Source organism: Hemiscyllium ocellatum, chromosome 5 (assembly GCF_020745735.1).
Source record: "Hemiscyllium ocellatum isolate sHemOce1 chromosome 5, sHemOce1.pat.X.cur, whole genome shotgun sequence".
Lineage (NCBI taxonomy): Eukaryota > Metazoa > Chordata > Chondrichthyes > Orectolobiformes > Hemiscylliidae > Hemiscyllium > Hemiscyllium ocellatum.
The window spans coordinates 104,413,262-104,425,319 of NC_083405.1; the positions used below are offsets into that span (position 1 = coordinate 104,413,262).

The 12,058-nt window shown below is 40.9% G+C and overlaps 1 protein-coding gene across 1 annotated transcript in view; it reads right to left on the reverse strand.

The window, feature by feature from the left end:
• The window catches only part of LOC132815812 (integrin beta-1-like), a 76,298-nt gene that overhangs the window by 12,971 nt on the left and 51,269 nt on the right, over positions 1-12,058 (reverse strand). The window contains exons 9-14 of the mRNA XM_060825075.1: positions 9,907-9,996; positions 9,657-9,797; positions 4,825-5,027; positions 3,934-4,172; positions 2,563-2,785; positions 12-238 (exon numbers count right to left, since the gene is read on the reverse strand). Of these exons, the coding sequence (XP_060681058.1) occupies positions 12-238; positions 2,563-2,785; positions 3,934-4,172; positions 4,825-5,027; positions 9,657-9,797; positions 9,907-9,996 (1,123 nt within the window). The remainder of the gene's footprint in view (positions 1-11; positions 239-2,562; positions 2,786-3,933; positions 4,173-4,824; positions 5,028-9,656; positions 9,798-9,906; positions 9,997-12,058) is intronic.

Here is a 12,058-nt window from a genome sequence, read left to right on the forward strand (position 1 = left end):
ACACCACTCACCTGGCTTTTCAGTAACATAAACTTCTGGAACATTTTGATCATTAACAGAATAGGAAAAGTAGAACCAACAATCATCTTCATCCTTCTCCTTACAATGAAGGATTGGTGAATCTTGGCTTGGTAGTGGCAAATCAGTTTGCTCTTTCACCGGTATCACATCAAACTCACATTCGTCACAATTCTCTTTCTTGCGTCCTTTATTAAAGGCTTTACATTGAACACAATCCCTATAAAACACAAGCACTGAAAACGTTAAGGTCCAAGTCTTCCAACCATCACACTTTGAAGATTAAATCACAGACTGGATACTTTGAGTCAAGTGATTTATACAAGATTCAAAGATAATTGCGCTTATTACTTTCTATTGTGATGTTTGATAGGAATGCTAATTTCATAAATATTAAGCAGTTTTCATTCCAAGTTCATTAATTTCAATAGAAAAAGGAGATATGGACACAAATGAGATAAAATACAATTGGAAATTACTTGTTTGCTTGGCATGAGTTTAGATTAGATTACTTACAAGTTCACACCGACCCTCTGAAGAGCAATCCACCCAGACCCATTCCCCTACATTTATCCCTTCACCTAACACTACAGACAATTTAGCATGGCCAATTCACCTAACATGCACATTTGAATTGTGGGAGGAAACTGGAGCACCCGGAGGAAACCCACGCAGACATGTGCAAACTCCACACATACAATTGCCTGAGGTGGTAATTGAACCCAGGTCTCTGGTGCTGTAAGGCAGCAGTGCTAACTACTGTGCCACCCCCATTTAAAGAAGGAATTTTGTGGCCCATGTCCTGGAGTGATTAAACAACTGAAAACCTCAATTTGGGAGCCAATAAAAGAAATTAGTTTTTTCCAACAAGAACATAACACTAAAAACTGCAGCTTATATGGCTTTAAAATAATAAAAATTCTCAAGGTGCTTTATACAATTACTTTAAAGCAAATATAACCTAAGCTTGGCGAAGGAAGCCAGTTTTAAGGAGAAACATTAAATGAAAAAAGTAAAGCAGAGAGATGTAATAGATTAGGGCTTGGGGGCTGGCACCAGAAGGCACACCACCAATGAGTTTTCTATTTAGTCATATACCCATCCCTAATTGTCCTTGAACCGAGTGGCATACGAGGCCATTTCAAAGGGCAGTTAAGGGTCATGAACATTCCTGTGGGTCTGCAATTGTATATAGGCCAGACAAGTATGGCAGATTTTCTTTCTTTAAAAAGACATGAATGAATCAACAATAGGTGCATGGTCACTTCTGAACCAGTTTTTTTAATTTCCAAATTTTACTGAACTCAAATCTGACCATTTGCCATTGTGGAATTCAAAACTATGTGCATAAATCATTAGTCTACAGCTCTGGAAAACTAGTGACACCTGCCACTACATCGCACTAAATTGCGAACACTGAAGAAACAGATGAAAACAGATATTTCAGGGGTTGTAGGACTAAAGGATATTACAGCAAGATAGAGAGAGATAAGCATGTGTAGGAATTTAAAAATAGGCCATGTTCAAATGCAGCAAAACTTGGGCAATATCCAGGCCTGGGCTAAAAAAATGATAAGTAACATTTATGCCATACATGGTGAGGTTAGCATTGACCAGAAACTGTACTGGACTAGCCATATAAATACAGTGCCTATAAAAGCACATCACTAGCAGGTATCCTGCGGCATAACTCACCTACTGACTCCCCAAATGCCTGTTCATCTGCAAGTGCTGGAATGCTTCCCAAATGCCTAAATCAGTACCACTCCAAAAACCCTTAAGCTTGATGTGATTCAGGACAAAGCTGGCCTCGAGTGCACCCCATCCACAATCACTTGTTCCACCACTGCCAACATTCAACAGCAACAGTGCCTACCACCTATGACATGCAGTCAACATTCACCAGACCTATACATTTCACGAAACCACATTTATTTTCTAAATATCCTGCTAACCACTTAATTTCTATCATTTTCATAATCTTATATCACAAGTTAACTAGCCTATAGATTTTTTTTTAAACTTCGTCTTCTTTCTTTCTTGAACAGTGATGTTACATATTCTGGGACCTTTCCAGAACCTGAGGAGTTTTCGAATATCACAACCAATGCTTTACCGTCTTAGAAGCTATTCCTTAAGAGTCCCTTGGTTATGGGATTTCAGATCCAGGGACTTGTTAGCTTCTAGCCCTATTGGTTTTTCTAATACATTTTCTTTTGTGATTTCCCTCTCTCCCTTTTCTACTCGTCTTGGAATGTTTTTTTGACAGCCACGTGAGGTCAGATACAAAACACGTTTCAAGTTTTTGCCATTTCCTTGTTTCTAATCATAAATTCCCAGACACATTCTCCAAGGTACCAACACTCATCAACCACTCTTCCTTTTTATGCATTCAAAACTATTACTGTATTTTTAGATTTTTTACTCGCTTTCTGTAGATTGTCTTTTCCCATTTAAATTTTAATAGTAAAATCCTTTAAAGGGGCTCAAACATCATTTACAAACTGACAAATTAATTATGTTATATCTTGCGATTACACTTACCTGTGTTCTGTACATACTCCAGGGCAGGTTGGACACATTTCACATGCAGCTCCTTGGAATTTAGATTCAGTGCATTTGCAGCGGCCACACTCACATGTGCCTCTCCCATTACACATCTGTCCATTCTCCGAAATGCATGTCGAATTATCCAGGGAGCAATCACAAGCATTGCCAGAATAGTTGGGGTTGCATTCACACACCCGGCACTTACAGATACCATTTCCTACAAAATGTTGACAATTTAGAAATGTTTACGTTCATCTCTAAACTTTTGCTTTAGACCATCTCCTCTGCACTCAGCCCTGTTGAAGTAGATATTAAAACAGGACAATACTTGTTTCCATTGGTTAATTTAACATTTTGTAGCAGTTGCCTGCTGGTTTGTTGAAAGAATGGGCAGTAAAAGCAGATATTGTGAATTCTCCATGTGGGAAGTCATACGTATAAATTTAGACCTGACTTTTTTTTTGAAATGCAAAATATTTAGCGTTGCATAAAGAGTTAGACAAAAGATTGCACATGGAAATATGGCTGGTTCCCAAGTGTGAATTCCAGTGAAAGGCAGGACTTGGGCTCACTTCATTCAGTAACATCTGAAATGGATTTCATCAAAGTTTTGGCTTACTCGTTCATGGGATATGGGAATTGCTGGCTCGACCAGCATTTACGTTGAAAAGGTGGTGGTGAGTTGCGTTCTTGAACTCCTGCAGAGGGTTGACCCATGGCACTGTTAGAATGAGTGTTCCTGGATTCAGACAAAACACTAAGCCATGAAAGGCTGCACATGCTGTCTCTGTAGGGAGTGCACTTACTGTTCTTGCAGTTAGTGTCTGCAACCCACTATCAGCCATGCTGCAATATTATATAATTACTTTCATGAAACCTAAGCATATAAATAGAAATCGGGTCACTAACATTAGTGCTTCATTGGAGGCTCACTGATGGTGTTACCTAGTATGGTGACAAAACGTCTGAAAATGAACCTTCCAGCTTAGCAAGCAACTTACATCCAAAACCGCAACCTGAACTACAGATCTTCTCAAAACTCTATGACATGATTTTATAATGGCTAATCTTTAAGATTTATTATTTAGCTGCAAGGGACTTTAGATGCAGCGAGCAAAGCCTTTAAGGGTGAAGGCAGCAAAGGGCAGAGCACGCACATCAGTGGCACCAAGTTCCAGGTCAATGTGGGTGTACAATGATGACATTAGCAGCATGGATATTCTCTTCCACTGTGTTTGCTGGAGATACAGTAGTTTCTATTAATCAATTAAGTGTCTAATTAATACAGTATGCAGAGGCTATTCTTCAAATCAAGAAAAAGGTATTGAAAACTCTTGAAATAAATTTATTCTTCTGTATACTTGCCTCCACAAATCAATCCATTGGATCGATCACAATTAAAGTTATCACATTCACAATATTTGCCTGAGATGATTTCATTAGGATTCTCCCTCTTTTTGCAGAGGCATTCCCCACAGATACAATCTCCATTGTCACTACAGATTTGAGATGCATTATCTTTTCTGCAGGAAGCATCCATATCCTCTGTATTCACTTGATCAGTGCTGCACTCACAAAATCGACCAATCCGTCCTTTGTTACATCTGAAAATGAACCAGCAAACATTTCCAAATTAGTGACTGAAAAAATATAGTAGCCATTGACTATCATTTTAACGACAAGTAATGTTGATGTATTTTTTCTTTACCATACCTGATTATATAAAGGATTGCCCTCTGTTTGCATGTACTCTATCTACAAGCACAGGTCACAAACAGCTAGCTTTTACAATTTAGGGGGATGGAATTAATAGCATACGAGAGAGTGAGCGAGAGCAAGCGAGCGCGTGAGACTGTGTGCGAGAGACTGAGTGTGAGCGACAGCTCAAGATTTCAGGTGTAATTTCATCCAAAATATTAACTATTCTTTCTCCTCCACACATTCATTAGCTTGGACATTGCCATTACTTTTTGCCACCTCAAACTAACTGTGTTCAATTCTGCAGCAAGAATACCCACTTTCAACAAAATGACTTAGCAAAAAAGTCTGGCACAAACATTTTTTGCAATTAATTCCTTACTTTATTAACAGCAAATTTTGCTGAAAATCAAAACATATAAAATACAACATTGCAGGATTTCAATACCAAATGTGACAATAGAAACAGTAAAAGGAGTCCATTTTACTGATTTTTAAAAATAATGCATGGTGATAACTCTAACAAATAAACAATCCCTGAACAAACTGATTACCTACCTGCAAGCTCCACATTCAAATGTTCCATTACCCTGGTGACAATCGGGGCTATTAGGAATTCCCTTCTTATGGCAATCACATTCACAAACAAACTCCAGATCAATTTCTACTTTTTCATTAAATCCCAGAGGTTTGATTTGAATAGTCGCCTTTTCACCATTATTTGGGCACTTTTTTGCTGTGATACTTATGTTGAAGCTCACCTAAAAAAGAAAAGGGAGATTGATACATACATAAACAAAACTAATTTTTATTCACAGATACACTAATTTGGGGGTTATTGGGCATTGCTTCCCATGCACCAACTTTGGAAGCAATGAACTCTTGATTTCTTGTCTGCTGCCATGGTGAGGTTACAGGACTTGGAGGGGGGCCAGGTGGTATCAGTCAAGAAAGAGAGGAGTAAGGGTGGAATGACCATTCATTACAGCATGATTCATCCATTTTCTAGTATGGTTTTGTACAGTTTGAAGAGCTGAGATGGTTAAAAGTGTATGATTCCAATGACAAAATTAATAGCTTGTACTGAATTAAAACAAAACTGTATTTCTTTACTAGTTTGAAAGTTTGCTCTGCATTTCCATCATGCAATTCTGCTGCACACTTGTTTAATTTAAAATATATCCAAATGCACACCAAACTATTGATTTGCTTAATGAATTGGAAGAGAAGCAATTACAGGTATATCACTACAAATACAGGCCGTTCAGCTATAATGCACGTTTTGTTAACACCAATTCACTGTAATGTGATCGACGAAATGGGAACACTTTCTGAATTGCGAACTTTTAAAACGTGCACTGGCTGTAATTTGATTACATTAGAAACAGTACTTAAAGTGATGGCAAAGCACAATTTTTCTATAATGCAGGGTTTCTCAGGAATGTAACCATCACTTTATAGAAGAACTACCCATAGTCTGCATCTTTCATATGGTGGCTTGAAATTTAAAGGATTTTATATTTTTCCGATCAGTGTGTTTTATGCAATTTATACATTTCTACATGCTGTACAGTGAAAAGTTTAGTTGGAGGGAATGAACACCTATTAACATATTATAGCAGTTCAATGCAGAGAAGAGTTAGATGCAGAACAAGGCTCTCTTAACTAAACAATATTTCAGGAATGCATACACCAGTTGGTGATAAACCAATCAAATTCATTGAAAGGTCATCGACAACCAACAGGGAATACCTTATAACCAGAGAATAAGATTTACATCTCAATGTTCTGGACTAAATTTGCAACTAAATATGCTTAAGGGAAGGTAGATAATTTTAACAAATTGAGGCAAAAATCAGACTTGGGCAGGTCGTACTCAAAGTTTGGAAGGCAGCAACATAACAGAATGGTGAGCAGCCTTTAAAAGAGAGAGGAGAGGAGAGAGGAGTACAGATCAGGTAGTTCCTCTAGAGGAAAAGGAATGGGGGTAGTGGTGGTGGAGGTGGTGATGGTGAACCAAGGTTAACGCTCTCTGGGTATCAAAGGGATTATATGACATGATACTACAAGGACGAATTAGGCTGAATATAAAAAGTAGAGAGAAGTAAAAAAAAAAGGAAATAACAAGGATACAGACAAACAATACAAAAACTGAATGCTTGAGTATCAAAAGAAAATTCCAAGCTTGTCTTAAGGAATTTTAATTGTAAAAGGGTTGTGTCTGATGCGCCATGTGACCAATTAGGAACCAAAATGGAGATTTATTGGAGGAGAAAACAAGCATGGCTGAGGAATGAAACACTTATTTTGCATAAGTGTTGATTAAAATACAATTCTGAAGGTATGATAAACAAGGGGACGGCACAGTGGTTCAGTGTTTAGCACTGCTTCCTCTCAGCACCAGGGACCCAGGTTCGATTCCCACCTTGGGCTGTGTGCGTTTCCTCCAGGTGGTCCACGTTCCTCCCACAATCCAAAGATGTGCAGGTCAGGTGAATTGGCCGTGCTAAATTGCCGATAGTGTTAGGTGCATTAGTCAGGGGTTAATATAGGGTAGGGGGAATAGGTATGGGTGGGTTACTCTTCAGATGGTTAGTGTGGACTTGTTGGGCTGAAGGGCCTGTTTCCATATTGTAGGGAATCTAATCTAAAAGAAAGGTTGTCAGGATGCTGACTGAGATTTATTTTAAAAAAACACAAAGACGACTGCAGTACTTAAGAGTACATCAGTCACTCAGTCTGAATGGGACACACCCTAGACTGTCAACAGAAGTTGTGAAAAAGCACTGGCTACAACCTTCAAAATTTTCCTTAGATACAGGATAGTGTCACAACATTAAGGGTTGCATATAATGGACCGAAGTTCAAAAAAATGGGAAAGGATAATCCTGGTAATTAGATTAGATTAGACTTACAGTGTGGAAACAGGCCCTTCGGCCCAACAAGTCCACACCGACCCGCCGAAGCGCAACCCACCCATACCCCTTACCTAACACTACGGGCAATTTAGCTTGGCCAATTCACCTGACCCGCACATCTTTGGACTGTGGGAGGAAACCGGAGCACCCGGAGGAAACCCACGCAGACACGGGGAGAATGTACAAACTCCACACAGTCAGTCGCCTGAGTCGGGAATTGAACCCGGATCTACAGGCGCTGTGAGGGGTTCAATTCCCGACTCAGGCGACTGACTGTGTGGAGTTTGCAAGCTGGTTTAACAGTAGAGGGAAATTTTTAGCAACAATAATCAGCATAAAATGAATAATAGTTACTTGAACAAGGAATGAACTGAAATACATTAAATGGCAAATTGGGCTTGATCAACTTGATTACATTTTTTGACAAGGTAACAAGTGGAGATTGAGGGAAGTGCAGTTGACTTTGATTAAAAGGGTTGAGAGTGTATTGCTGAAAAAGCACAGCAGGTCAGGCAGCAGAGGAGCAAGCGAATCGACATTTCGGGCCGGAACCCTTCATCAGGAATGAGGCTAGGAACTTCGGGAGTGGAGAGATAAATGGGAGGGTGGTGGGCCTGGGGAGAAGGCAGCTGAGAGTTCAATAGGTGTTTGGAGGAAGGGGTAAAGGTGAGAGGTCAGAGAGGAGGGTGGAGCAGACAGGTGGGAAGATGGAAGGAAAATTGACAGGTGGGACAACTCACGAGGGCGGGGCTGAGTTGGAAGGTTGGAACAGGGGTAAGGGGGGGTGGGGGAGGGGAAATGAGGAAACTGGTGAAGTCCACATTGATGCCCTCTCTTCAACCCTCAGGGCATCAATGTGGACTTCACCAGTTTCCTCATTTCCCCTCCCCCCCCCCCCAACTTACCCCAGTTTCAACTTTCCAACTTAGCCCTGTCCTCATGACCTGTCCTGTCGATCTTCCTTCCCACCTATCCGCTCCATCCTCCTCTCCAACCTATCACCTTTACCCCCACGTCCATCCCCCCATTGTGCTCTCAGCTACCTTCTCCCCTCCCATTTATCTCTTCAAATCAGAGGCTCCCAGCCTCATTCCTGATGAAGGGCTCCGGTCCGAAACGCTGATTTTCCTGCTCTTCGGATGCTGCCTGACCTGCTATGCTTTTCCAGCAACACACACTCAACTCTGATCTCCAGCATCTGCAGACCTCAATGTCTCCTAATTATGTAAATAGACTTTTAAAAGGTATTTGATAAGGTATCTCATATTAAGCTTCAATTTTTGCGACAGCTAAGATGCCAGTAGCAGAAAGACACACAACAGCCATGGTGAATCACAGGCTTGCAGAGAGAGACACACAATAGAGTTACCCAAGGATTCATTAGCAGAATTATTCTGCTAATCTGATCATTAATAGTGTATGGCACTGTGTTACAAAACCAAAGAAATCCTTAATAACATAATCACACTGTAACAGCAGTTCAGCAAAAACATACAGCTGCACATCATACTACTCCAAAAGAGCACAAAGTGAATAGGAACATAGGAAAGATAAAACAGGAATAACCTATTCAGTCCTGCCATTAAATACGATCACGACTGATCGATCACATGAATGCCTTTTACTGACCTCATCCCCATACTTCTGTATGCCATTATAATCAGAAATGTTTCAATCAATCTCTAACTTAAACATTCTCAAAGGCTAAACTTCCACAGTCCTCTGTGGTAGAGAATTCCAAAATTTCACAATCCACTGAATAAAAAAATCATTTTCCTCATCTGGTACCTAAGTGGTATCCAGCTTATTTTGAAACTGTGCCCCTGATTCTAGGCTTCCCAATCAGGGCAACCATCTTACCTGTCGAGCCCTAAGTATTTTGTCAGTTTAAATGAGAACACCAGTCATTCTTTGAAACTCCAAAGAGTAGAGCAGGATCTCTCTTCATAGGACAGTCCTGCTGTGCCAACAGTAAGCTTCGAATGCCCAATGAAACATTAAACTACACAGATGGAAAGAAAAAGGGGCAAATGCAAGACCTCTCCTAGATTAAATTGGAGGGCAGAGGAAGAAAAACACCAACTTGGGATAGAGTCATAAATTTCCACAATACCTGTCTGAATATTCACAAAAATGTCTTCTGAGTAGCACATCTGGACAGATACCAACTTTTCAAAATTACCAGAACAGACCTAACAGGACCTAGGTATATAGTGGGTGCATATATTTACACGTTATGTAAGAGGAAGACCCAGGTTTTATAATCGAACAATGTTTTGGAAAGGAAGATGGAGGGGTTGAGAGAACAGGATAGCTTCCAAATTTGAAAACAACTCCAGTTTAGACCACAATATGCAAAAAACTGATAATGACTTATCTTCCTTGTTCCAGCAAGTGCATATTTCATCACGGTAGCCACCAAACAAATATTACGGAAATTATTAAAGAAAATTATTAAAGAGGTTATCTTACCTCATCACCAATTTGAATGCCTAAACACTTCCTGCCTTCTTCCCCTGTATGAACAGTATTATTTTTACAAAAGGCTGTATAATGTATCGACACTCCTTCTGGTAATTTGCTGTTCTCAAGGATTACCTCAGATGACAAAGCCTATGAAAAGAATTATGAGTGTTGTGTTGATAAAAATATATTTGTAAAACTGGAGTGGTAAAATGAAATAAATTTTGCAGCAAGGGCCAATGTAATAGTCAGCACTTACATGGTAAGCATCAAGGATCAGCTTGATTACATTACTAGAGTTTGATGATAGAACCCCCACTTCGGATTTTGGAATGAGATCATGGAGTGCCTATTAATAGAACAAAAATGTTATGAAATGATAATACTGTCAAGTCACAGAAGTTTTCATTTAAAATAAAGTATGAATCAGAGATCATTTCTGTTTTTCGCATCTGTTTAGATAAACGGGAATCACAGAAAATGAAGGAGTAGGCCATTTGGAGCTTCGAGTCTGCTCTGCCATTCAATATGATCGTGGTTCATTATCTGAGTCAGTACCCATTGCCCAGCTTTCTCCCCATACATTTGGATCCTTTTAATCTGAAGATGTGTATCAACACCAATGTTTTGGCCTCAACAGTTGCTTGTGGCAAAGAATTCCAAATGCTCACCACTCAGTGAAAATATTTCTATCCATTTGTTCTAAAAGACTTAATCTTTATCCTTAGACTGTGAACCTTGATTCTGTACTTCCGAGTCATTGAGAACATCCTTCTTGCATCTTCCTTTTTTTTTAAGAAGTTTATAATGTTACGAGACCCCCCCCCCCCCCCCCGCTACTGCCTCCTCCTGTACACCAGTCCCATCATCCCAGGAATCAGTCTCGTAAACATTTCAATTCTTTCCATAGTTTTTAATGAAAGGATATGCTAGCTAAGAACTGCAGATACTGTAAACCAGAAACAAAACAGGAGTTGCTGGAGAAGCTCAGCAGTTCTGACATCTGTGACGAGAAATCAGTTAATGCTTCAGGTCCGAAGATCCTTCCTCAGAACTGATGGTAGCTAGGAAAATGATGCTTTATATACAGAAGATAGGGTGGGGTAGGGGAAAACAGTAACAATAGGTGGGGTTAGAGCCCAAAGAGAAAGGAGGAGCGTTGGACAGACAAAGGAGTGTGCCTAGGAGGGTGATAGCTATTAATGGAGACCGTTAATGGTTAATGATACGGAATGTGTAATGGCAGACTATGTGATAAGTCCACATCCCGCACCAATCCATCCTCCACACCCAGCAACTTCCCTTGCCACTGCATGAGGTGTAAAATCTGCCCACACTTGCCCCATTCACCTCTGTCTAAGACTCTAAAGGATCATTTCAAATCCTGAGGTGGTTTTCCTGCACATCCACCCACCTCATCTACTGTGTCCATTGCTCTTAATGTGGTCTCCTCTACACTGGGGAGATAGGATGGCAATTCAGAGTGGTTCAGGCAACATCGCTGGGACGCATGCACCAACCAACGCAACTGCCTTGTGGCCAACCACTTCAATTCCCCCTCCCATTTCCCCAACGACATCAAAGTCCTGGGCCTACTCCACTGCCAAATCTCCCGCCAACTGGAGGAAGAACGTCACACCTTCTGCCTTGGGATCTTCCAACCACATGGCATCAACATCAATTTCACCAGTTTTCAAGTGTTGCCTCACCCCCACCTTACCCCAGATCCACCCTGCCAACTCAGCACCACCCTCTTGACCTGTCCTACCTGTTCATCTTCCTTGCCAAGTATCCAATCCACCTCCCCTCTGGTCTATCACCAACACCTCCCTGCATCCACCTATCACATTCCCGCCTGCCTTTCCCCTCTATTCTGGCCTGCACTCAGCGCTTTCTCTGACATAGCCATGATATCATTGGTGCTGTTTCCCTCTCTCATCCAAAACTGAGAAAGTACACTTCCAATTAACACCAGGCTCTCGCTTTCACATGGTGCATCTCTGACTCCTCTGTTCCCTGACATCTGTTTCCATTTATGGGGACAGGCCCCTAATATCCACTGTAAACCCACCGACTCCCACAGCTACATGGACTACACATCCATGCATCCTGGATTCCTGTAAAGACTCCATTCCATTCTCCCAGTTCCATCTCCATCGCATATGTTACGACGAGGCCAGTTTTGACTAGGGTGCCTTAGAGATGTCCAATTTCTTCCTCAACTGAGAATCCCCCAGCATTGTTGCCAACAGAGCACTCAACCGGGTCTGACCCATCTCCCACACTTCTACCCTCACGACCTTTCTTCCCTCCCACATCAGTGACAGGGTTCCCCCTTGTCCTTACCTACCATCCCACCAGCATCACACACCAGACCTTATCACACAGTATGCCATTACACACTACCTATT